We start from the raw sequence: 27469 nt of genomic DNA, 5'->3' as shown, positions 1-27469 counted from the left end.
AGGAGAACATGGTGGCAGATTCTTTGAGCAGGCAGAGCACAGTCTCCCACGAGTTAGCTCTGGATGTCCTTTTAGAGATCTTTGCCCTTTGGGGAAACCCTCAAGTGGATCAGTTTCTGTCCAGTGACAACAGGAAATGAAACCTGTTATGTTCCAGAAATTTCCTCAGAGAGGAGTGCTGGGGGTGTGTTTGTGGTGAAATGGGAATTTCCACTTCTGTACGCATTCCCACTGATCCCCGTCATTCCTCATGCCATCATGAGGTTGAGGGAGTTCAAGAAATCTATGCTCCTGATTGCTCCACATTGGGAGCAGAGGATGTGGTAACTGGACAATCGAGACATGTCCATCTGCCCTCCGATTCGTCTTCCTGAAAGAGCAGAACTGCTCACCCAGGAAGGAGGTTGAATTCTTGACCCAGAAATCAGAACCCTGAACCTTTACGACTGGTTTCTGAAAGGTTAAGCTACTAATGAGATTGGGACCTCTGGAAGTCATAATAGAAGTGCTACCTTCGGCCAGAAGGCCAGCAGTTAAAGCTCTGTACTGCTGCCTTTGGAACACGTTTTCCAACTGGTGCAGAGATAAAGACCAATTACGAGTAAGGTGGAAATTCAGAGGTAAATTCTCATAAAAATAGCCCTGAGGAATTACTGTTACCTCCACTTGGTCAGGTGGAATTTCCGCCTGATAACAAGTGATGGTGGCAATGTAATTCCCCATTTATTTTGGGTCCATTGGACCTAGTGGGGCTTTTTTTGCAGAATTATCACTGTAGTAATTCCGCCAATTCTGCTGATTTTTTCGCGTTGAGTGGGAAGATTTACCTCCAGGGTTTTGCTGGAGGTAAATATTCCACTCAAAACCAAAACTCATGATTTGGCATAGTGGTAAAATTGGCGTTACTGCCAATTTTACCACTTACCGCCTAACTCATAATGAGGCTGATTGAAACTTTTTCTTGTGATACCCCTTTGGTGTTGTCCTTTTTACTGCATTTTGCCCATCAAGGGCTGCAGGTATCTACTACAATAGGGATATCTGGCAGTGTTAGCCATCTTTAACCGTTCGCCATAACAGGGTTCTTATTTTAAAGTTCACGTTGTCCTTCAGTTCTTGAAGGGACTAACAAACATTTTCCCTCCTGTTCCATTTATTGTCCCAGTTTGGAATCTTAATCTGGTTTTAAATCGGAGCTCCATTTGAGCCTCCCCATACGTGACCTTTAAGGATGTTAACTCTTAAGAGTTTTTTTGACAGCTATCACTTCAGCCCACAGAGTAAGCAAGCTTCAGCCTTGGTCTAGCAAACCAAATTTTATGACCTTATACAAGGAAAAAGTGTTTTTGAGGGTTTGCCCCCCTTTTCTACCTAAGGTGGTTTCTGAATTTCACCTGGCACAGATGATTGTTCTGCCTACCTTTTTCCACCTTCTCATCCTTCTAAGTGGCAAGAGAGGCTATATTGCATGGATCCAAAAAGGGTGTTGAGCTTCTACATTTTCTTCAAACTTCCTCTCTTTCAACGTCTGGCTGGTTCATAACCTTTGAGATGGCCGTGCATAGAGAGGGGGAAAAACAGAACTGAGGCAAGGGGTGCCGTGCATGCTACTTATACCAGTGCGGACATCATAGTCGGGAGCGCGATGGAAGCCGCCGAGGGACATCAAATCGACGACGCACTGCGCCCTCTGCTGAGAAAAAATGCCCAAAGCTGCAAGCAGGATATTGGAGAACATGAAAGATGAGGAATACTTGGGAGGAACATCCATCATAAAGAACATTACCAGGGTTAAGTAATTTGTTCTTCTAAATTATGATGTCCCAGAGGCGACAAGGATTTTCAGAACATTTTAAAGAAACTTTGTTTGCATCCTTCCCCAGGGAATGCACTTAGTTTGGTACGAAATCACTAACCATTCTCTGCTGTCCCAACCTAATACAAATTTGAATGAGAAGCACCTTATTATTTCTAGTTTCATCTCTAGTTCCTGTAGACGTTAAACCAACTCTATTCTTTGACAATCGAATAATAAGTGTCTGGCAAAACACTTAAATGACACCTCTAAGAAGTCAAACTACCAACTGCACCTCCTCTTCCTTTCCTCTGCTTCCCCCAGAAGCTCACTGTCTCTAGAGCTCTGGTTCTCTCCAGGCTGGACTACTGCTACAGACTCTATTTAAATCTGCCTGCTTCTACTCTCGGCCCTCTGCAACTCATCCAGAACAGAACTGCAAGACTTGTCCTTTGTCACGATTCATGCCCCTGGTCATCATGGCCAAACCAGCCTTTCGGTTGGGGCCAGGTTACAGGCTTCCATTGTGGCCTCAAGGGCCACAAAACACATCAGGGACTCTCTTGGAGCCAGTCCTGGCGCCTTTGGCGCCAGGCTCATACTGTTATGTGAAGGACAACCTTTGGATTGGGACTTCAGTTAACATGTAGGCACTCACATAGCTCAGAGTCCAAAGAACTGAGCTATGCGGTCTAGTGTTTCGGGTGTGACTGGGCCTGGGACTACTTTACCTGGAACTACTTTACTTGGGCCATATAAGCCACACCCAAACAGCAGCACATGCTTCGCGTTATTCTGCAGTTAGCAGCATAACGTTCACCGTGTCCAGATCTGATCTCCAGTGTTTATTGCATCCTGCCACGTGCGAAATCCTGTATCTGGAAGAAGAACAACACCATTATTCAGCGCTTATCTGTAAGTAGCAGCTTGACTTTGGTCTTGAATCTTCCATCTTCAAACTACCACCAGCTGCTCACCTGAATACATGCGATCCAGGGATTTTTCATCACAATGCCGCATCCATCTTCGGAACGCTGCAGCAACCTGAAAAAGACAAAAAGAGACATTATTAGTCAGCGCTCGCTCAAGGCCACGCAAGGACAACGAAAACCACTTACCAGGTGTAGTCTCTCCTTGATCTCGGAACATCACAGCGGCCTGGAACATCATAACGACCTGCAAAGGAGGCAGCGCAGGCACAGCTCAGCAAAATGAAAAGGCAAGAAAGCGCCGCACACTGCGCATTCACTTACCTTGCTGGGATTCTCATCCTGCACAGCACGGCAACGGCAAAACTCTCCAACTCATCTGAGGGAAAGAAACTAGAGACATTAATAACAACAAAAAGGCCAAAGAGCAAAAGGGCAAGATAAAACACTGTAGACCAGTAGTATCTGCCTCATCAAGCAAATCGGAGTCACAGCAGGCCTGGACCCGAACACGGGGCAACGCACCAGTGAAGCAACAAGGTCGCAGAACGCCCACACCTCCAACGCGCCCCTGCACAGAGACGCAGGGCGGAGAGCACATCATACCTAATATTAAGGAGCTATCCACGTCCAACACACTATCAAGGGAGAGGGTTCGAGAGTGCTAATCTTCCAGCCAGGGCTGAGTGGCGTCCCCGTGGATATCAGGTGAGCGTAACATCCTTGGACTCAAGCCCAGAGATCGTATTTCTCCAGCATTGAAATCTCTGCTTTGGCTCCCAGTGGCTGCAGGGATTAAGTTCAAGACCTTCTGCATTGTCCACAAGGCCTTCTGGGACCTGGGTCCTCAATACCCGCCAACTCTCTCTTCATAAATAACCTACCTACTCAAGCTCTTCGCACCTCCAACTCCCTCAGGGTCAGTCGCTTCTCCAAGCACCGAGTTGGTGGTAGTTCTTTCTTCGGCTGGGGCCTCCCTCTGGAACAGCCCCCCTGCCTCTCTGAAACTGAGGAGAACCATTTCCGTTCCGGAAGTACCTCAAGACCTTCCTCTTTGCTTCTACCTTCTCTCTTCCCTGCTGATTTCCTGTCTGATACTGCACTGGTCATCTGGCTACCCTCTGATTTCAGACCCGGGTCCCTGCCCGCCCAGTCGCACACCTGCATTGCCTCCCGGCAACCTTTGCACTTTGGGTCTGTAGCTGTAACCCTACAGTCCCGCTACTTGCACCTTTGGACACCCGCTGTCTACACTTACCCGTGCACCTACTGGCCGCACTTCTTGTATTGTTTATCCCATGTACAGCACTGCCCTCCTCCCTTTCCCCTGGCACTCCCCCCCCCTGCATTTGCGCAATCTCAATTTCACCTGGCCTAGTAAGAGTGTTGTCTCTTTCCTCCCTCTGTTCCCCTCCCTTGCTGCGTCGCGCCTTGAAACACTTGTGTATATGTGCGTTATAAATACCATATCATATAATATCATTATCATATCAAATGTTGGTTGTGAAATGTATCCTTGCTTGACCATCTTACAAGCTGCACTGCACCCCCTGGTGGCTGAAAAGTTTCAGAAAAACAGCTGGCCGTGGGGATATATATTTAAGATGATGAATCTGTGGGAGGAGAATTCATTGTAATCATTGCAATCAACATTACCAAGGGTAAATAATTTGTTCTTTCAAGGTACAAGATTAGGTGTCTTCCTCAAAAGACCTGTTTATTTCCTAACCCCTTCCCTCTGAAGTTGCTCTGACGAGGATCTTATTTGTAAAGATCTTATTCATCAACAAAGAAGACCTTAATGAAATTTTTCACTGCCTTCTCCTTGTTTTTTTAAACTCTTTTTTATTGAATTTTACTGAATGTACAACAAATCCAAAACAATGAAAACCTTCCCTCCCATCCCTCCCTCAAAGTGACGAGCATTCAGAACCCACATCTTCATTCTTGAAGCAGTTCCTTCACCCTATTGTAGCTCAAGTAGTCTCAAGCGCTGCGGATACCACATCACCCTATAATCCTCCTTAAGGAAAGTCACCCAGGAAGGAGGTTGAATTCTTGACCCAGAAATCAGAACCCTGAACCTTTACGACTGGTTTCTGAAAGATTAAGCTACTAATGAGATTGGGACCTCTGGAAGTCATAATAGAAGTGCTACCTTCGGCCAGAAAGCCAGCAGTTAAAGCTCTGTACTGCTGCCTTTGGAACACGTTTTCCAACTGGTGCAGAGATAAAGACCAATTACGAGTAAGGTGGAAATTCAGAGGTAAATTCTCATAAAAATAGCCCTGAGGAATTACTGTTACCGCCACTTGGTCAGGTGGAATTTCGGCCTGATAACAAGTGATGGTGGCAATGTAATTCCCCATTTATTTTGGGTCCATTGGACCTAGTGGGGCTTTTTTTGCAGAATTATCACTGTAGTAATTCCGCCAATTCTGCTGATTTTTTCGCGTTGAGTGGGAAGATTTACCTCCCGGGTTTTGCTGGAGGTAAATATTCCACTCAAAACCAAAACTCATGATTTGGCATAGTGGTAAAATTGGCGTTACTGCCAATTTTACCACTTACCGCCTAACTCATAATGAGGCTGATTGAAACTTTTTCTTGTGATACCCCTTTGGTGTTGTCCTTTTTACTGCATTTTGCCCATCAAGGGCTGCAGGTATCTACTACAATAGGGATATCTGGCAGTGTTAGCCATCTTTAACCGTTCGCCATAACAGGGTTCTTATTTTAAAGTTCACGTTGTCCTTCAGTTCTTGAAGGGACTAACAAACATTTTCCCTCCTGTTCCATTTATTGTCCCAGTTTGGAATCTTAATCTGGTTTTAAATCGGAGCTCCATTTGAGCCTCCCCATACGTGACCTTTAAGGATGTTAACTCTTAAGAGTTTTTTTGACAGCTATCACTTCAGCCCACAGAGTAAGCAAGCTTCAGCCTTGGTCTAGCAAACCAAATTTTATGACCTTATACAAGGAAAAAGTGTTTTTGAGGGTTTGCCCCCCTTTTCTACCTAAGGTGGTTTCTGAATTTCACCTGGCACAGATGATTGTTCTGCCTACCTTTTTCCACCTTCTCATCCTTCTAAGTGGCAAGAGAGGCTATATTGCATGGATCCAAAAAGGGTGTTGAGCTTCTACATTTTCTTCAAACTTCCTCTCTTTCAACGTCTGGCTGGTTCATAACCTTTGAGATGGCCGTGCATAGAGAGGGGGAAAAACAGAACTGAGGCAAGGGGTGCCGTGCATGCTACTTATACCAGTGCGGACATCATAGTCGGGAGCGCGATGGAAGCCGCCAAGGGACATCAAATCGACGACGCACTGCGCCCTCTGCTGAGAAAAAATGCCCAAAGCTGCAAGCAGGATATTGGAGAACATGAAAGATGAGGAATACTTGGGAGGAACATCCATCATAAAGAACATTACCAGGGTTAAGTAATTTGTTCTTCTAAATTATGATGTCCCAGAGGCGACAAGGATTTTCAGAACATTTTAAAGAAACTTTGTTTGCATCCTTCCCCAGGGAATGCACTTAGTTTGGTACGAAATCACTAACCATTCTCTGCTGTCCCAACCTAATACAAATTTGAATGAGAAGCACCTTATTATTTCTAGTTTCATCTCTAGTTCCTGTAGACGTTAAACCAACTCTATTCTTTGACAATCAAATAATAAGTGTCTGGCAAAACACTTAAATGACACCTCTAAGAAGTCAAACTACCAACTGCACCTCCTCTTCCTTTCCTCTGCTTCCCCCAGAAGCTCACTGTCTCTAGAGCTCTGGTTCTCTCCAGGCTGGACTACTGCTACAGACTCTATTTAAATCTGCCTGCTTCTACTCTCGGCCCTCTGCAACTCATCCAGAACAGAACTGCAAGACTTGTCCTTTGTCACGATTCATGCCCCTGGTCATCATGGCCAAACCAGCCTTTCGGTTGGGGCCAGGTTACAGGCTTCCATTGTGGCCTCAAGGGCCACAAAACACATCAGGGACTCTCTTGGAGCCAGTCCTGGCGCCTTTGGCGCCAGGCTCATACTGTTATGTGAAGGACAACCTTTGGATTGGGACTTCAGTTAACATGTAGGCACTCACATAGCTCAGAGTCCAAAGAACTGAGCTATGCGGTCTAGTGTTTCGGGTGTGACTGGGCCTGGGACTACTTTACCTGGAACTACTTTACTTGGGCCATATAAGCCACACCCAAACAGCAGCACATGCTTCGCGTTATTCTGCAGTTAGCAGCATAACGTTCACCGTGTCCAGATCTGATCTCCAGTGTTTATTGCATCCTGCCACGTGCGGAATCCTGTATCTGGAAGAAGAACAACACCATTATTCAGCGCTTATCTGTAAGTAGCAGCTTGGCTTTGGTCTTGAATCTTCCATCTTCAAACTACCACCAGCTGCTCACCTGAATACATGCGATCCAGGGATTCTTCATCACAATGCCGCATCCATCTTCGGAACGCTGCAGCAACCTGAAAAAGACAAAAAGAGACATTATTAGTCAGCGCTCGCTCAAGGCCACGCAAGGACAACGAAAACCACTTACCAGGTGTAGTCTCTCCTTGATCTCGGAACATCACAGCGGCCTGGAACATCATAACGACCTGCAAAGGAGGCAGCGCAGGCACAGCTCAGCAAAATGAAAAGGCAAGAAAGCGCCGCACACTGCGCATTCACTTACCTTGCTGGGATTCTCATCCTGCACAGCACGGCAACGGCAAAACTCTCCAACTCATCTGAGGGAAAGAAACTAGAGACATTAATAACAACAAAAAGGCCAAAGAGCAAAAGGGCAAGATAAAACACTGTAGACCAGTAGTATCTGCCTCATCAAGCAAATCGGAGTCACAGCAGGCCTGGACCCGAACACGGGGCAACGCACCAGTGAAGCAACAAGGTCGCAGAACGCCCACACCTCCAACGCGCCCCTGCACAGAGACGCAGGGCGGAGAGCACATCATACCTAATATTAAGGAGCTATCCACGTCCAACACACTATAAGGGAGAGGGTTCGAGAGTGCTAATCTTCCAGCCAGGGCTGAGTGGCGTCCCCGTGGATATCAGGTGAGCGTAACATCCTTGGACTCAAGCCCAGAGATCGTATTTCTCCAGCATTGAAATCTCTGCTTTGGCTCCCAGTGGCTGCAGGGATTAAGTTCAAGACCTTCTGCATTGTCCACAAGGCCTTCTGGGACCTGGGTCCTCAATACCCGCCAACTCTCTCTTCATAAATAACCTACCTACTCAAGCTCTTCGCACCTCCAACTCTCTCAGGGTCAGTCGCTTCTCCAAGCACCGAGTTGGTGGTAGTTCTTTCTTCGGCTGGGGCCTCCCTCTGGAACAGCCCCCCTGCCTCTCTGAAACTGAGGAGAAACATTTCCGTTCCAGAAGTACCTCAAGACCTTCCTCTTTGCTTCTACCTTCTCTCTTCCCTGCTGATTTCCTGTCTGATACTGCACTGGTCATCTGGCTACCCTCTGATTTCAGACCCGGGTCCCTGCCCGCCCAGTCGCACACCTGCACTGCCTCCCGGCAACCTTTGCACTTTGGGTCTGTAGCTGTAACCCTACAGTCCCGCTACCTGCACCTTTGGACACCCGCTGTCTACACTTACCCGTGCACCTACTGGCCGCACTTCTTGTTATTGTTTATCCCATGTACAGCACTGCCCTCCTCCCTTTCCCCTGGCACCCCCCCCCCCTGCATTTGCGCAATCTCAATTTCACCTGGCCTAGTAAGAGTGTTGTCTCTTTCCTCCCTCTGTTCCCCTCCCTTGCTGCGTCGCGCCTTGAAACACTTGTGTATATGTGCGTTATAAATACCATATCATATAATATCATTATCATATCAAATGTTGGTTGTGAAATGTATCCTTGCTTGACCATCTTACAAGCTGCACTGCACCCCCTGGTGGCTGAAAAGTTTCAGAAAAACAGCTGGCCGTGGGGATATATATTTAAGATGATGAATCTGTGGGAGGAGAATTCATTGTAATCATTGCAATCAACATTACCAAGGGTAAATAATTTGTTCTTTCAAGGTACAAGATTAGGTGTCTTCCTCAAAAGACCTGTTTATTTCCTAACCCCTTCCCTCTGAAGTTGCTCTGACGAGGATCTTATTTGTAAAGATCTTATTCATCAACAAAGAAGACCTTCATGACATTTTTCGCTGCCTTCTCCTTGTTTTTTTAAACTCTTTTTTATTGAATTTTACTGAATGTACAACAAATCCAAAACAATGAAAACCTTCCCTCCCATCCCTCCCTCCCCCAAAGTGACGAGCATTCAGAACCCACATCTTCATTCTTGAAGCAGTTCCTTCACCCTATTGTAGCTCAAGTAGTCTCAAGCGCTGCGGATACCACATCACCCTATAATCCTCCTTAAGGAAAGTCAGAATCTCCCCCCAGTCCGCCGCAAATCCTTGCACTTTATTTTCCATGGCGCAAGTTTCCCACTCCAAGGCCACTGTTTCCCACACTTTCCTCAGCCAATCCTGTTCCATGGGGACCTTGGGGCTTTTCCATCTCTGGGCTATTACCAACAACGCTGCCAAAGTCAGGATAACTTTCGCTTTCTCCCTACCTCCGATTCTCCCCTCCTCTGGAGCCCCACGGATGCCCAAAAGGACCTGTATTGGAGTGTGTGTATCCCCCGGGCCAAAGGCCTGTTCCTGCGCCCTTTGTACTCCTCCCCAAAACGGTGCAATCTTGGGGCACTCCCACCAAATATGTTCTACCGTTCCTGTTGAACCACATCCCCTCCAACAACTGCTCGGACTCGTGGGAAACATCTTGTGAAGGTGGGCCGGAGTGTAGTGCCACCCGAATAAAAGCTTATACCATGTTTCCTGGAGCTGAGACGCTTTAGCCAGTTTGGGTATCTTCCTCCATAGACTTTCCCACTCAGCCCTACTGATTTCTCTCCCCAGCGCCTTTTCCCATTTCTGCATGTAGGCCCACTGAGGGTCCAAACTCGAGTTATGCAAGATCCTATAGATATTGGAGATGAGGCCCTTCGAACCATCATTGGTTAGTAGGAATCTTTCAAACTGTGTTGGTTCCCTAGTTGCCGCCTTTCTAACTCCCGGGTGAAGTACCCAATGTCTTATCTGAGCGTACCTCAGTCTTTCCTTTTCTTGTATTGCAAAAACTTGTTTACATTCCTCAAACGTCAGCAATTCTCCCCCTCGAAACATGTCACATAACTTCCTACATCCTCCCTCCTGCCACTTCTCAAAAGCCCTTTTCTCCAGGCCCTGGGTAAAGTCACCGTTACCGAAAAGTGGAGTAATTGGGGATGGGTACGTAGTAATTCCCTTAGAGCCCACCAAGTTATCCCAGATATCTGCCATTAATTTAGTTATAGTGCTTTTGTAGAGATGTCTAGGCCTATGTTCTTTAGGGAGCCAAAGCACTTCCGAGAGGTTGCGGTGGGCCACCGCCCGGTCCATTCTCACCCATAGTTTACCTTGCTGACACTCCTCCCCCTTCAGCTATTCTCTAATGATTCGTAACTGAGTTGCCTCATAATACCGCCGAAAGTTTGGTAAAGCCAGACCACCTTCTCTCTTGGGAGCCGTCAGTAAACTACCGCTCACCCTTGGTCTCTTCCCTTGCCACACAAAGTCTTTGGTCAGAGTCCCCAGTTCCTTAAAGACGTTTGAGGGAATGGGCTGCGGGATCGCCTGGAATAAATACAGCAGCCGTGGGAGTGTTACCATCTTCACCGCTGCAATCTGCCCTAACCATGACACTCTAAGGCCTCTCCATCTTTGGTAGTCCCTCTTGATTGCTTTAAGGAGAGGGGGAAAATTCGCTGAATACCACCCTACTAACTTTGCCGTAATTCTCACCCCTAAATATCTGATCCTTCCCGGGCTCCATAGTAGATGAGTACAGACCCTCAGCTCATCGCGTTCCGTTCCCCTAAGCGTTAGGTTTAGAATTTCCGATTTGTTAGCGTTAATCTTAAGCCCCGAGGCCTCACCAAATTTTTCCAACAGGGACAGGCTAACTTGGATCGATTCTCTTGGTGCCGTCAGCATCAATAACATGTCATCAGCAAAGGCTGCGACTTTCTGTTGCTCCCCCCAAACGGGATGCCCCTGATGTCCGGCATCTCCTTAATCGCTTGCAACAGTGGTTTTAGGTAAATAGCATAGAGGATAGGGGATAGTGGGCAACCTTTTTTGGTCCCCCTTTGTAGATTAACCCTCCTGGTAGCCGTCCCATTCACCATTATTCTAATTGACGGAGTTCGGTAATTGACCTGGACCATTGTGAGGAATTCCCCCCTAATGCCCATCTTTTCCATTACCCGAAACAGAAAGGTCCACTCCACGCGGTCGAACGCTTTTTCCGCATCAAGAGCCACCAAGACCGCGGGAGTGGACGTTCTCTGGACCTTTTCAACTAGATGGGCCACCCGCCTGATATTGGCTGCAGTTTGCCGGCCTTTGATAAACCCCGCTTGGTCGGGGTGGATTAAAAAGGGAAGGATAGCGTCCAACCTGTTAGCCAAAATGTTTGTGTAAATCTTGGCATCCAGATTGATCAAGGCTATGGGGCGATAAGCTGATCTTTCTTCCGGGTCTTTATGTGGTTTGAGGACAAGAGACACCTTTGCTTCCTCCATTGACGGGGTGATTTTACCGGATTGCCGAGTTGAATAGGGAGGTCAGTTGCGGGGCCAGCTGCGTAACGAACATCTTATAAAATGCTGCGGTATACCCGTCAGGGCCTGGGGCTTTGTTTACAGGGAGGGTTCTAATCACCTCCCGTACTTCGTCCTCTGTGATTTCTCGATTTAGGGCTTCCCGCGTTTCACTATCAATTTCTCGTAGGAGTACTGAGTGTAGGAATTTATCTTGCACCTCACCAGGGGGGTTTTGGGATGCATAAAGGGACTCGTAAAAACCTGCTATAGCCTCCTGCACTTCTTCCCGTTTTGTGGTCCTTTCCCCATTACCCACCTTTAACGCCGCGTTTCTCGCCCTTTTTCCCCTAAGCAGCCGTGCCAAAAGGGTATCAGCCTTATTTGCCTTCGCGTAATATTTTTGCTGCACAGCTAGGAGTGCACCCTCCGCCTTCTTAGTGCGTAAAAGTTCTAACTGACACAGCGCTTTCCTGTATGCCCGCATGGCCAACCGGGATGGAGTCCCATCCGCTGCCCGCCTAGCCGCTTCCACCTCGGACTCCAATTGAGCCTCCAAAACCTTCAGCTGTTTCATGCGATAAGCGGTCGCTGCGATTAGGTCCCCCCTGATTGTAGCCTTGAATGCATCCCATCGTACCTCCTCTCCAGTATCCTCCTTTCTGTTAACTGCGAAGAAGACCCTGATCTTCTCCTTAATGTCCCCCCGAACTTCTGGGTCCCTCAGGACTGCACCTGGAAACTTCAAGCCCCATACTCCCCTACCCAGGTCCAAATCCACCAATAGCGTTTTATGGTCCACTATACCAATCGGACCCGTGTGCACCTCCCAGATGTCTCCCACTAATCCAACCGAAACCCATATATAATCTATTCGGGATTGTGAACCATGAACCCCAGATAAGAATGTTTCTCCAGCATGGGGTCTGGCATGGATTCACATGCTCATGAATGTTCCCCGTCGTCAGGCCGGGAATCCTCGGTAAAGAAAAAATCAGTATCATTTTCGTTTCTGATCTGTCTTTCTTAGTAGTAACCAATCACTGATCTCTGGGTCATACTGCCCCCAGCCAATGACTGCCCTCTACCTAAGCCCCTCCCCTGGCAGCCATCCTCAGATTTTTATCGCACGTTCAAGTGTTGGGAGTCCTCGTGTTTTAGCTCTCGAACTTTTACTGCGTTTTCGCGCTTTTTCAGGAGATTTTTCTAATTTTTTCGGTTAATTGAGCCTCAAGCTCCACCGTTGCTACTTCCGATAACGGGGACCCGTTTCAGAATTCTTCTACGCCCCTCAAGGGTGAAGTTTTCGTCGAGTCACGCTTCTTGGAGGATTCCAGAAGATCTGTGGCCTACCTCAACGGACATGGCCCAGGACAAGGGAAGCTTGACGCCCGGATCCAAGCTGTTCAGGAGCAGACCAGGATGTGGATTGCAAAATGTTTTCAAGGAGGACGAGCATTCGAGATGTCTCTACTGCCTTCATGAGGACAAGACACACATGGAGAAGGACTGTGCGTTCTGCAAGAACCTGTCAGAACGGACCAAGCAAGATCGTCGTTCCCGTCTCGCCGCCTGGCTGGAGAAGGGCACAGCAGGTGAAAGGCGAAGAAAAAGTCTGAGCGGTCTTCTAAGTCCTGTGAGGGCGCCCCGGCGACGGGGGCCCAACAGAAGGCCAAGCACCACGAGTCCACGGGCACCGGGAGCGCCGAAAGGTCGGGCTCCTCGGCTGCCAGGCAGGGCGCGACTTCCCCGGCACGATCTACCACAAGCCAGCACTCTGGTTCGGGGAAGAGGAAGTCCGAGAACCCGGGTAAGCTTCTGGAGAGGCCCCGGTCGATCTCGAAGGGAGCCGAGGGGGAGCGAGGTGATGACCCTCCCCCCAAAGCGAAGGCCCAGGACACACCTAAGGTGGTGAGGGCCTTGATCCACCCGGCAAAGGCCTCTATCGAGGTTGTCGCAGCGGCCCTGGCGAAGCCGGCAGAGGCTACGCCAGTGGAGGCGGCCTCTGGGCCCAGAGTTTCCCTGCCGCCGTGGAGGGAATCCTCTTTCCAGACCATCATTAAGACCCCAGTAAAGACCCCGGCGGAGAAAGAGGGGGGGCGGTGGCCATTACGGACTTGGATTCAGCCTCCGAGGAGGATCCGGTGGAAACCGTGAAAGGCCTCAACGAGAGGTTCATAGGCCTCAACGAGAGGTTCGAGAAGGTTCGATCCCAGGTGAAGGTTCCCGATGATGTGATCGAAGATAGCGACAATGCCGACGACGAGGGCCCAATGGAGCAGCCATCCCGTCCGTCGCAGCCATTACCCGAGCCCCAGGATAGCTCGGCTGCCATTTTGTTGGCGATCCAATCCTTATGTACTGAGATAAGGACGAGGTTACCACGGACCCCGACGGAGGATCCAGAACCAGGCCCGTCGGGAAGCCTTCCGAACAAGCGGAGGAGAGTTCAACCCTGATCCGCCCTTCGTGCTTGCGAGGCCTGTGGACCCCTCATCCCCCTCGCGGGACCCTCGGGAGGATACGGCGACGGATACAGCGACGGGGACGGACGACGACGGCGGCGATGACAGAATGGACATCCGTCATCACCCCCCCCTCGGGCCTCTCCGCCCGTCGAAATTGGCTCTTTTCACGCCATGATAGCCAGGGCATCCGAGCTCTTCCAGCTCTGCCCTGAGGAACAGAAAAAGGAAGGTTTTCTTTACCAACGACGAGAGGCCAAGAGAAAGACGGTCCTCGCGGTACCGTTGCTCGACGACATCTGGGACGAGGGGCTGGCTATCCTCAAGAACCCTTCCACGACACCCGCCAAGAGGGACAGGTACAAGAAGTAGTACTGGGTCCCCGATGCCGCCCCCTTGTGCCTCAGGGCCCAGCCCATGCCAAACTCTGTCGTCTCGGCAGCGGCCAAGAAGAAAGCAGCGGGTGCGGCGGCTTCAACTTCCACTTCCCTGCCGGACAGCAAGGGCAAGAAGTTGGACTCCATGGGACGACGAGTCATCTCGTCGGCGGCGATGACGATTAAGGCGGCCAATGCCTTAGCGATTGTGGCCCGTTAAGACAGGGAGCTTTGGTTCAAGATAGCTCCTCTGCTAGACTTCCTACCGGACGACAAGAGGGCAGAGGCCCTACAGATTCTGCAGGAAGGAGAGGTGGCGTCGGATCACGCCATAACGGTGGCAACGGACATTGCCGATACCGGTTTTCGCCAACTGGGCAACGGGGTTTGCCTCTGACGACGAGGATGGCTCAAGGCGACGGACTTTCGCCAGGACATCCAGACCAGAATGTTGGACATGCCGTTCGACGGCTACAACCTGTTTAGAAAAACGGTGGATGAGTCCCTCCAGGCCATCAAGACAGACACGGAAACAGCCCGTGCCCTAGGAGTCCTTCAGCAACGGCGGCCCTTTCGGAACTCTGTAGGCAGACAGGGAGCCTCCAAGGGATCCAGTGTTGGCTCTACTACTTACCGCCAGGCGGCACGCTCATCCCAGGAGGCCTACAAAGGCCGTGGCAAGCAAGGAGGGTCTTGCCGCCGTCGGCAAGAAGGCCAAGGCGGCAAGGCCTCTTCCAAGCAGGACTGAACCGGCTGTAGCATCGGGCCCCCACCAAAGTACCCCGGTGGGAGGCCGGCTGACGAAGTTCGTCAGCGTGTGGGAGTCTATCTCCACCGACCGTTGGGTGCTGGACACCATGGCCCGCGGACACGCACTGAAATTTCAAAAGAAGTGTCCTCGCATTCCTCCCGTGGCCAGGAAGGAAAATCACGTCCCTCAACTGCTGTTGGAGGTAAGGGCGATGCTCAAGAAGGGTGCCATCGAGCTCGTCCCCAAGAGGCTCCGGGGCTCTGGGGTATACTCAAGATACTTCCTCGTCAGAAAGAAGACAGGCGGTTGGCGCCTCATCCTGGACCTGCGTCGGTTGAACAGGTACATCAAGGCACAGAAATTCAGGATGGTCACCCTCCAGCACGTGCTGGGACAGCTGGAGGAGGGCGACTTCCTATCGTCACTGGACCTGGAGGATGCTTACTTCCACATCCCCATTCTAAAAGGACACAGAAAGTTCCTCAGATTCGTAGTCCAGGGGCGTCACTACCAATTCAGAGCCCTGCCATTCGGATTAAAGTCGGCACCCAGGGTGTTCACCAAGTGCCTCGCACCTGTGGCGGCGCGGCTGCGCCTGCAAGGGATCCACATCTACCCCTACCTGGACAACTGGCTAATCCATGCAAGGTCAAGAGAACTCGCCGTCGAACACACAGCGAGGACCGTCGGCCTGCTCACGGAGCTGGGATTCGCCATCAACTACCCCAAATCCCACCTGGTCCCGTCGCAGGTGGCACTGTTTCTGGGAGCGAAGCTCGATACAGTGAAGCGACTGGCATCTCCGTCGGAAGAAAGGACAAAGGCCATTTTGGGCAAGGTGCAGCACCTGTTAGCCACGGATGTGGCCAGAGTGAGGTCAATCAAGTCCCTCCTCGGGATGATGTCCTCATGCATCTACCTTGTGCCCCTTTGCAGACTTCGGATGCGTCCGCTACAAGAGTTCCTCGATGCCCGCTGGATTCAAGCGGCGGGCAGCTTCGAAGACAGGATCCCGCTCGACGAGGAGTTCCATCGGGCGATTCTATGGTGGGGTGCCCATGCGCACCTCGCGGCAGGCATGGACCTTCAGGCCCCGGCGTATCAGGAGACGGTAACGACGGACGCCTCCCTGGAGGGATGGGGGGCCCACACCGGAGATCTCCACGCAAGAGGCTTCTGGCTCCCGGAGGAGAGGTCTCTTCACATCAACATCCTGGAGCTACGAGCCGTGTTCTGGGCGCTCAAATCGTTCCTTCCGTCCCTCAAGGACAAAGTGGTGAGGATCTTCACCGACAACACCACCACGATGTTCTACATCCGGAAGCAGGGAGGCATCAGATCCCCAGCCCTATCCAAGGACGCACAGGATCTGTGGCACTGGGCCGTTGCCCAGTGGATGTTTCTGGTTCCCTTCCACCTGGCAGGAATAAAAAACACCATCACCGACTCACTTAGCAGGGAGCTGCGCTCGTGCCTCGAGTGGGAACTACGCCAGGACCAGGTGGATCGGCTCTTTCAACGGTGGGGCAAACCCCAGATCGACCTGTTCGCGACGGCGACAAACTCCAAGTGCCAGAGGTTCGCCAGCAGGTTCGCACAACCGAGGAGCATGGGCGATGCTTTCTTGTTCCCTTGGGACGGCCTGTTCCTGTACGCGTTCCCTCCGTTGCCGTTGCTGCTCCGTCTCATCAACCAGCTCAAGAGGTCCAGGTGCAGGATGATCCTCGTCGCACCGGCGTGGCCGAGACAGATCTGGTTCCCGGACCTTCTGGACTTGTCAGCGTCCCCACCTATCAAGCTGGCGGCAGACGCAGATCTTCTCTCCAGAGAAGGAGGCGCCATTCTCCATCACAACCCGGAGTCGCTGAACTTGCAGGCTTGGCTCCTGCAGCACTAGAGTTTGGAGGATACGATATCCCGGCTGACTGCAGAGAGGTTCTTGCAAAAGCCAGGGCGTCCTCAACTCTCAAATGCTATGGACATAAGTGGAAGAGGTTCTCTGTCTGGTGCCGTGCACATAAGATTAACCCTCTGCAGATTACGGCCCCTCAAGTATTGCCGTACCTACTGTCGCTGGCCAAAGCTGGACTGGCTCACGCCTCCATCAAGCTAAATCTGGCTGCCATTTCCCGATACACCAGAACTACAGGACGGGCGTCCTTGTGGTCTCATCACCTGGTGAAGGAATTTATGAAGGGACTATTCCGATCGTTCCCGCCGGTGAAGGCCCCTGCCCCGGCATGGGAGCTCAACGTGGTGCTGACCAGGCTCATGGGGGCCCCATTCAAGCCTATGCATTCGGCGCCGTTGAAGTTCCTGTCATGGAAGACAGCATTTCTTGTGGCCATCACCTCCGCACGACAAGTGGGAGAGATCCAGGCCCTATCTTGCAAGCCTCCATACTTGCCTTTTCACGACACAAGGGTGGTGCTGAGGACGCACCCCTCCTTTATCCCCAAGGTGCCGTCGGACTTCCACCTCAACGAGCCCTTGGTGTTGCCAGTTTTCTTCCCGTCGCCTTTGTCTCCGGCCGAGGGACTTTGCACTCGCTGGATGTGGCTAGCGCGCTGAATTTCTACGTGGACTGCACAAAGAGTTTTCGGAAGACATCACAACTCTTTGTGAATTTTGGACCAGTGAATGAAGGGGAGGCTCTCTCGAAGGCTTCCATTTCCAGATGGCTCTCCGGCGGCATCATGCACTGTCACCGGTTGGCAAACCGACTGCTGCCCGGCTGTCCGAGAGCCCATTCGACCAGAGCGATCGCTGCTACCACGGCGTTCCTGTCTGGTGTGCCCCTGCTGGACATCTGCAGGGCTGCTATGTGGAGGTCGACGCACACCTTCACAAGATTCTACTGCGTCGATCGGGACTCCAGGGAGGAGTCCAGGGTCGGCCAAGCAGTGCTGCGCAACCTGTTCGCTTAAGGTGAGTATGGTGAGGGGGTAAGAGATGCTTAATGTTGAGTTGTTGTATTGTTTAATGTTGAGCCTGTTGCCACCTCACGTGGTTGTGCATGTGTATACTGCTATGTATTCCTATATTCATGAGCATGTGAATCCATGCCAGACCCCATGCTGGAGAAGGAACAAGTTACTTACCTGTAACTGTTTGTTAGGCAGAAACCTGTGCAGTTCCCTTTGGGAACACTGCAAAAGATTTAGGACTACAGGTGTTAGCAGTAAACCCACTTGGTAGTAGTCTGTACCACCCAGATTTACCTGGTAGCTGTGGCTGAGCAGTCAGACTTCCCTCAAGAAGAGTTAGGCAGTATGCAAAGTATACACAATAGGCACTCGGATACAATAATACAAGCAAACACTGACCAGAGCTTTGGTATCAAAGTATATCATTATTTATTTAAAAACACACTGTTTGAAACACTCCAGCACTCTTATTGTAAAACACTCTAAACACAGTTACTATTATAATATATACAACCCTTATTCCTTATCAGATAAGTCTTAGTTAACACCACTTATTTCCAGACAGAGGTGAGCGCTTAACTATAGATGGCACTCCAATAAGTTCATGAAGAGGGGAGGGAAAAAGACAGAATATGGGAAGATACACCACTCTAAGCTTTAGGAACACTATTAGCAAGGCAGAAGAGCAAAAAGTCACTTGTGAGCCAAAGTCCATAGGCTGGGCCCACTCTTAGAGAGAGCAGAGCACAAATGCGCCCAAGATCACACAGTTACACTAGGCTTTGAAAGCCTTGCAGAGAGTTCGAAAAGAGTTCAGAGAGGCTCAGAAAAGTTTAGCCAGTGTGTCCCAGGCTAACCCAGGTTCGAAAGCCGGTTAAAGGTATTACCCTTTAATTCGCGGTTGTGGTAAAACGTGGTATCCCGGTGCTTGGCACAGGCAAGGCGGCCACGAGATACGTCAGGAAGGCGAAAAGACGGTGAAACTGGTTATCCCCACCAGTCAAAGGAAGAAGACTCTCCGGCGGGAGATCTCCTCTGTCGTTGGGAAAAGTGGTGAGACGGTCCAGCAGGGCTCCACCGGTGGTGTCGTTGTGGCAGGTCGGCTCAGCTTCTCCCTTGTCGGATTCTTAGGTCCTGTGGCGACTTCTGAAGTTCCAGTCCCCAAAGCCCTGCTTTTATGCAGAAAACCCCCATTCACTCAGCCTAGCTGTCACTCAAACATGCTAAGCCGGCCGGCTCACCACTTGGGCCAATCAGGATGGAGTGCGACTTGAGTTGCCTAGGCAACTCAGTCCAGGGTGCCTAAATCCCCCTCCACCCCTCCTAAGTACCCCAGACAGAGTGGCACCACTTTGGAGGGCTTCTGTGGAGAAGCCTGCCAAAAAGTGGAACAAAGGGCTCGACTTGGGTTGGAGTCACAGAAGAGAACACAAACGCCATTTTAGAACCGAGTTTTGGCAAAAAATACCAACCGGAGAATTAATATTAATTAAATAAACCGGCGGTATGTTCGAGGCTAACGTAATTAAATAAATAAAGATAGTAGCCTCGAACAATGGGAAAATCCCATAGAGAAATATTTGCGGTTGAATATAAAAAGTAGTATCCACTGCCACCAGCCAAAACTCGATCAGGGGGATGGAGACGTGCCCCCTCGACTAACAGACCCCGGGGCAATCGAATTGCCCCATCCAGTACGTCCACAATATGATGGTTTGTACTGGTTCTGTTCAGAATTTAAGACTAGTAAAGTCAATGGTGATTTTACAGACCCTGGGAGACAGTAGTCAGTCCCAGGGTATGGAGTCTATACTGGGGAGTCACTATGACACCCCTGTGTTACTGCACTGATGGTGCTGTGTAACACACATCACAAAAACACATGAAGCCCTATGGAGTAAAAGACCCCATAGCCCATTAAACACATCAAGAGTCAAAGAAACACACTCAAATCATGCCCAAGAGTGAGGGTAAAAGAGTCTCACTCTTGGCAGGAGAAAAAATAAACCCCAAAAATCCAGCAAAGCTGCTGGGGGACTCACTAGGTTAGGAAAGTCAGCCTAAACAGAGAATTCTCCCTAACACTGTTGTTCTCCAGCATGGGTCTGGCATGAATTCACATGCGAACCCTCCCTGCTTCCCCTCTGCGGCTCTTCACTTGGTCATACTGCCACTTTACGTGCTACCAAATCTGAGGATGGCTATCCGGGGAGGGGCTTAGGTAGAAGGCAGTCATTGGCTGGGGGCAGTATGACCCAGAGATCAGTGATTGGTTACTACTAAGAAAGACAGATCAGAAACAAAACTGATACTGATTTTTTCTTTACCGAGGATTCCCAGCCTGACGACGGGGAATATTCATGAGCATGTGAATCCATGCCAGACCCATGCTGGAGAACAACAGTTACAGGTAAGTAACTTGTTCGGTTCCCTTCCTCTTCCCCCTTTACTTCTCTCCACACATCCCTCAGCAATCTTTTCCTTGAATTCAGCCGACATCACCGCCCCGCCACCTCTCATACTTTTGCCATTTCTGTCCCTCTCCCTATCCCACGCGATATTCAGGTCTCCCATCAATACAATCTGCCACCAGGCCTGTTCTTCTATTGCTTTTAGTACATGCAGCAAAAACTGTTCCTGACCTGAGTTAGGGCCATATACCACCGCAATCGTATAAGGGGCATCCAGATACTTCCCCCTGACTACCAAAGTCTCCCCTCTTTATCTCTCGTTAGTAATTCCACTTTGAAATCAACCGTGTTTCTAATGGCTAGCGCTACCCCTTTTGTTTTACTGGCACCTGAGGCATGTAGAATTTGATCAAAGCCTCTCAGCCTTAATCTACCTTGGTCCTTCGATACCAGGTGTGTTTCCTGGAGCCCCATAATATCAGGTCTTTCCTTTCTCGCAAAGAGCTCCAGCTTTTTCCTCTTTAGTGGGGAGTTCAGCCCTCTCACATTATGCGTTGACCACTTGAGGAGTTAAAAAGTGAAACTTGGGCCTTTCTGTGAGCTACTGCCCGCACTCCCTCCCCCTCTTTGAATGCCTCGTCACCTCTCATCCCCAGTCACCCCCCCTCCCTCCCCAGAAGGATATTCCCTTCCCGCTCCAAACTCTGGCATCTCCGCCCTTTCCGTACCCAAAATGGTTGCTCGTCCTAAGGCCTGTAGCCACAGTTCTCCTTTTTGAGGCCCACCACCCCTTTTATCTTCATCTTGAATCAGGAGCCAAGGGGTGTCTCATTAGTTTCTTCACTTGGAGTTTCTTTTTGCTGCCTCGTGCCCTCTTTGCCTCCCTTTCTCCTTTTCTCTCCCACTGTCGTCCAGCTCCAGGGTTTCAGTCTGGTGCGCCCCGCGGTGCCTCGTGCTCCTGGGCTTGGCAGAGTTTCCTCAAGCTCAATGTGAAAGATATCCGCCCCTTCCTGCAGGGAGGTAATGCGCTTCTGAGCTCCCTCCCATTCAAAAAGTAGGCCGAACGGGAATGTCCATTTGTACTGTATGTTCTTCTCATTTAACACTTTTAATAGTGGGCCCATTTGTTTCCTTTTAATGAGTGTGCTACTCGCCAAGTCCTGAAACAATGTGATCTGCTGTCCTTTGAACATTATGGGCTCCCGCTTCCGAGCCGTCCGCAGAACTGTCTCCTTCTGTGCGTATCTAGCAAAAGCTGCCAGAACATCTCTGGGACTCGCCTTCTGGCCTTTGATCATCCGCCCAGTTCTTTGCACTTGGTCCAGCTCAATCTTCTCGGGATTCTCTTCTTCCAAGATATTGGCAAAAATGCCTTGGAGCACAGCCTTTAGATCCCTATCTAGGACCGACTCTGGCAGCGATTTCACTCTAATATTGATCCTGTGGGATCTGTTCTCTAAATCTTCCATTTGAACTTCAAGATTCCTTGTAGCCACCGCCAGCCTTTCTATAGCTTCGCTATTAGCTGTGGTTTCGTCCTCCACCTCTTGAAGGCCTTTTTCCAGAGTGTCTGTCCTTTCCCCCAATTGCCGCGTCTCTTGTCTTACCGCTCGTAGGGCATCATTCAGATCCGCTCTCATTAGCTGAAATTGGTCCTGGAAGGTCTTTGCCAAGTTCGCCTGTAAGGCGTGCAGCTCCCCCAGAAATTCCTGCCTGGACATCACAGTCTGCTCCTCCACCATTCCCTGAACAGACGGATCCTCTCCCGACTTCTCACGAGCTGGACCGGGGCCTTCCCTCGGAGTGTGCACTGGCCAAATTGCAGGGAGTGTGCCAACCGTGTCCCCCACGGCGTGTGCCCCCTTTCCTCCTTTGCTCTTGGAATTGGTGGTCATGCTGCTCATTTCCCTATTGATTACGCTTTTAGTACTGTTGGCCAGTTCCAGTCCGCTGCCGCCTGCAATCCACCTGGCGGGGCCAAAAATTAAAGCCACCAAGAGTCCAAGGACTAAAACAGCGCAGTTCTCTCTTTTTGTTTAGGTTGCCGAGGTTTGCCACAGAGGGGGTGATGGCCTCTAGAGCGCCGCTTCTCTTGCCCCCTTTAACCGGGGCTTCCTAGCATACACTAGGCCTTACTTTAGCCTTATAGGTCTCAGCTTAGTCTTATTAGAGGAACCCTCCTAGATCACTCTGAGGGTATCCCGCTCTCCTGCAAGTTCCTTGTCGGACCCCTCTCTACTCCCACGGGGGGCCGTAGCCTGTTGTTCAGGCCCTTTCCCAGCTCTCCAGACACTCTTACTGATCGCTTGCCGGCAATCTCTCCCCCCTCGCCAACGCCTCCAGCGCTGCACCCACTCACTTGGTATGTAGCTGCAGTGTGGATGATGCGAGGCATCCGCCCTCAAGGTTGTGGCGTACCGCGGATCCGGAGGGGCGGGCGCTTCTCAGTAGCCCCTTCACCGGTCTTCCCGCTCCCGCCTGATCCTCCCAGCGCTCCGGCGCCCCCGTGTTTTCACCAGGGCTCCTTCCACCGCGGGCAGTCACAGTTCCGCTCTTTGCTGCCGCTGCTTCTCCAAGCGTCCTCCCCTTTCGCAACCGATCACGCGGGGGACCCGCTACAGCCTCCCGCTTCCCAAGTTCCTTGGGGGGCTCGCGGCCCGCTCTATGCCGGTCGCCTTTACGTCAGGGAGCCAGCCGGCCCTTCACCGTGCAGCCCCTCGCAGTCGCTGCACCTCCGCATGCAGTCCGCCTGCCGGAAGTAATCGCGGCCCGGAACCCTTCTCCGCAGCGCTGGGCTCAAAGTACTGCCCCAGTCACCAGCCCGCACCAGTCGGCTCCCTACTCCTTCCGCACTCGCCGGGAGGACTTTCCCATTCACTTTTGCCACCTGTTGAAGGGGCGGTGGGCACCTCTCAACAACCGGGTCTGGAGAGCGCCGTCGGCACGTCTACTCAGTGCCGGCGGCCATCTTGGAATCCCTTCTCCTTGTTTTGATCAATGCTATTTTATGTTTCAAATGATTGTTTCATGGGCTTTGCGGTTGTTTGTGACACTTATATTTTAGCAGCTCTTGTTTCTATTGTTAATTGCAACTATTTTGGTGAAAGGAATGACCCTCTTGCTGAATGTCACACTTCCATCTGATTGAAACCTCAACAACCTGGATATGGACTATGTTGTCCCCTTGCTAAAAAATAAAGCCTGTGGTAGATTATGCTCAGCCCAGCCAACCAATGTCTATATAAATAATGTCCTTCGCCTGTAACAATCCAGTTTCAGACCTTTGATTGTTCTGGAATAGGTGCTGCCGTCTTGAAAGACCTGAGGAGTGTGCTTTGGTGACAGAGGTGGTCCATTGGTTCATTTGTTTACATCGACCATAGAATGCTCCCTTTTCCACTAGTTAAGGCCTGCATTTGTGGCTCTGTATTTGTAGTTTATATCCTTTTTAGGCTTTAAGATGCAGGCAACTGTTGGGCTACCTTTTATATTATCCACCAAACATATCACTGTGGCGTTCTCCCAGGGATCAGCAGTGTTTCCCATTCTGTATGAAATATACCATTGTTTTTCTGCCCCGATTAAGACTTTTGAATTAATATTTTACACATAAGCCAGAGTGACCGTTTCCTCTGTCTTTCGGCACTCTGTCGATGCAACATAACTTGTTTAGGTCCTCCTTCTGGTCTTCAGTGACACATCCAAGCTTCAGTCCTTGCCCACTCCATCAGTGTGCACTCCAGGCATTGTCGTGGACAAGGTTGTTTCTGTTAAGTCTCATATTAGTGCTATCTCACAAGCCTGTTTCCTTTACAACAGGAAGCGTTAAACATATCCCCATTTGTTCTCTTTGTTTATTATGGTAGTTGTCTTTGCTGCGGTGCTCTCTATTTTAGTCGAATCTATTAAGGCATCCCTCCTTACTTGGCGACAGGGTCGCAGTGCATGTAGCATGCTGCTGCTAGATTGGCATAAAGGAAACTTAAAGTGATAAACATGCTCAGTGCAGCCAGTCATGGCTCACTTTGAGCGGCAGATTAAATTCAAAATCTTATGCCTAGTTCACCTTACAGTCCATTAAACTGGGCCCTCTTTCTGACTGAAGATTAACAAGTATTTCCAGAGCCTTTGATTGAGTTCATATGACCTTACTCAACTTGTTTCTCCAAGATTTAGACTCTCCAGAATCAGTGGCGGATCCTTTACCCAACATGTGCCTCAACTGTGGTGTGTTGGACAAACCAGGAAAATCATCTCCTCCTCAGTAGAGTACAATTAACACCAGCGAGCTGAGCTGTATATCTTCAGTGCCCTCACATCCTGATTTCCTTAGCACTAACAGGCATTACCATACATTTTATGGATATATAAGTAAATTTTAAATAAGACAACCTCAAATTTAACTTTTATTGGTTACTTTGAGAAATAAAGGTTTATTCCGGATTCAGCCAAACGTATATGTCCAGTACTTTTACGTGTCATGTTTCTTGCTCACTGAAATAAAATGTCAAATATTCTGTCAGTATAATAAATATGGTCTTTATTGATGAAATTGTTTCTCTCTTCCTTTCATATGTGGCCAGTCATATCGTTATTTCCCTTCAAACATTGAGGTCATTGAATGGCTGGGAGCCTATTACATTGATACCCAGTTTTGTGAAAAGGCCATTCAGTACTTTGAAAGAGCGGCACTTATTCAGTAAGTACAGGCTGTTGTATACTCTCTTGATTGGGATATCTGTGTTGAGTGTTGCTTCCACGTCCGGTATGGCGCCCAATGATAAGCTGAGTGAAATGTCAATTCTCACAGAATGCCTGGTTTTTGACGTTGCGCCCCTTCTCCTCGGTTCATTTTCTATTACCAGTAAAATTGGTTTAACATTCATAGATGCTTTTCATAGTTTCGTTACATTGACCCGACTACATTACCATGTGAGAGAAATACGTCTGCATTTTTTTTCATACAAGTTCTCATTGTTCTGCTATATTCCCTACATTAAAAAAAAAACGAATTAAAACTGTTATTTGAATAACAATATATGGCGTACAGTGTTGCAGCAAATGGGGTATGTGCACTGGGTACTGGCAATAAGATACAATAGTCTTCTGTAGTTGCTTAAAACCAATGGACCACTAATAGATTGCTCAATTCAGTTGACTGTGGATTTTAAAGAAAAGAACATGAAATGGACCTGGCCACAAGAGGTTCGTAAATCTACAGACTACTTTAATGGAGTTTTTTTTTTCTCTTTGTAACATCATATATATATTTTAAGCTGGCACATAGTATAATTAAGATTAAGGCTGATTGTGTATGGGCTTTCAGAAAATAACATTTCCCTTTACCATTTGAACCCTTCTGTGGCAACGTCTGAAAATTGAAGCAGTAAATATTGGGTAAATATTGGATGCATACCATACAACTCTACATGGAAAATTTCAGAATGTATCATGGACAGCTTCATATTTTACAAACAAAATTATGTTTTCATTGTTTTTTAACATGGGGTTTTGACAGAGTGGAAAAAAAGGTTTTCTTCAGAAATACTTCAAAATGGTCTGCTTAAATGTATTTGCTTTTTAGCACATATTAAGATCTTAGAAAATCGAACTGGCCGATTTTGATATATATACGTTTTAAGATGTATCTATGGTTCACGCATGTGTACAATGATTGTACATCTGCTTTTCGAACTGTACTTGTACATGTACACTACTAAAACTTCAAAATCAGACTTTGCTTTAATGTCTGTTTCCATACCTATAAGAGGTGTATAGGACATGTGCATGGAAACGGTTACCATCTAGGTCAGGGGTCTGCAACCTTTGGCTCTCCAGATGTTTTGGACTACCATTCCATCAGCCGTAGTCAGCTCTGTCTGCGGTGAAGGATGCTGGGAGTTGTAGTCCAAAAAATCCGGAGAGCCACTGGTTGCAGGCCCCTGATCTAGGTAATTGATGATGGCCATCCTTGCCTCTTGGTTCTCCCTGACCGTCTCAGCAGCGTTCGACAAAGCAAATCACCACTGTCAGACATTCTAGATCGCCTCATGTGGATCAGCGAGAACGTCCTTAGCTGGTTCAAATACTACCCTGCTACTTGCCATCAATTTGTCCAAATGGATTCCTCCAGATTACCAACTCTACCCATCACCTGTGGAGTCCTGCAAGTATCCATCCTCTCCCCTCACATCTACAACCTTTACATCAACCTGCTCAGAACCCTCCTGGCTCTACATAACATACATATTGACCAATGCGCAGATGACACGCCGCTCTACCTAAAGATATCCTCCATTGAATACATCCACAGACTCAAAGCCTGTCTCACTTTGGTCCAGTCCTGGATGCCCAGTGCTTACCTGAAGCTCAACCCCTACAATTCTAATGAATAGTGTCCTCCCACAGAATCATCATCTTAGATGTATTCTATGGCAGCAGCACAACTTTGTAAAACATTTTTGACCACCAGTGGTTGCCATGCAACAGTGGCATCGAGAGCCTTCAACATTTCTCAGCTTTGGATCCGTCCGTGGCTCTGATGTCGATATAAATAGCAGGCACCGCGCTCCGTGACTTCAGTTGCAATGGATTGCCTTCTCCCGCAGATTCCTCATATGATAGATATTCCATCTAGCTCTGCTGCTTCAGAATTTTTTTCGACAGGGGGCGTAGTGTACCTCGACTCAGCCGTCGATCTGTTTTGCTCAGCCTCTGATCGTCGGCGCCATATATATATATACATGCCGCACACCTCAGTTCCTTTTTTCCATGCGCTAAGACGCTGCTTGGGAACACAGGCGAGTCTTCGACTCTTTTGATGTTTTTCATCAGAAATCTTTTTCTAATTCCTCGAAGCGAGATGCCGTTTGCTCGGGTTTTGGGCTTCAAGCAGTGTACTGACTGTGGCACCAAGAGTTGTGTCTCTTGTGCCTTGGAACGGGTCAGAGGACAGAAGGTTGACTGTCGTGAGCCAAGATACCGCCGAAATCCCTTCACGATGGAGCAGCTAAACCCGCTCTTGGTCGGTCGCCCTCTAAATCACTGGCACGGTCAGCAGTTCATCCTCAGAGGCCGAAACCGAGGGGCACACCCCCGAGAAAGAACATCAGTGGAAGAAAAAACGGTCCCACACGAGGAGCCA

The 27469-nt window shown here is 49.4% G+C and overlaps 1 protein-coding gene across 4 annotated transcripts in view; it reads left to right on the top strand.

The window, feature by feature from the left end:
* IFT88 (intraflagellar transport 88) overlaps positions 1 to 27469 on the top strand; it is a 2010164-nt gene that overhangs the window by 1244752 nt on the left and 737943 nt on the right. For all 4 annotated transcript variants that reach the window (XM_069640006.1, XM_069640003.1, XM_069640005.1 and 1 more), the window contains one exon: positions 24909 to 25024. In XM_069640006.1, coding sequence (XP_069496107.1) covers positions 24909 to 25024 — 116 coding nt within the window. The remainder of the gene's footprint in view (positions 1 to 24908; positions 25025 to 27469) is intronic.

Source organism: Ambystoma mexicanum, chromosome 7q (genome assembly GCF_040938575.1).
Source record: "Ambystoma mexicanum isolate Mex_15411 chromosome 7q, UKY_AmexF1_1, whole genome shotgun sequence".
Lineage (NCBI taxonomy): Eukaryota > Metazoa > Chordata > Amphibia > Caudata > Ambystomatidae > Ambystoma > Ambystoma mexicanum.
The sequence above is the reverse complement of the archived record's forward strand: the minus strand, read 5'-3'. Positions and strand labels throughout refer to the sequence as shown.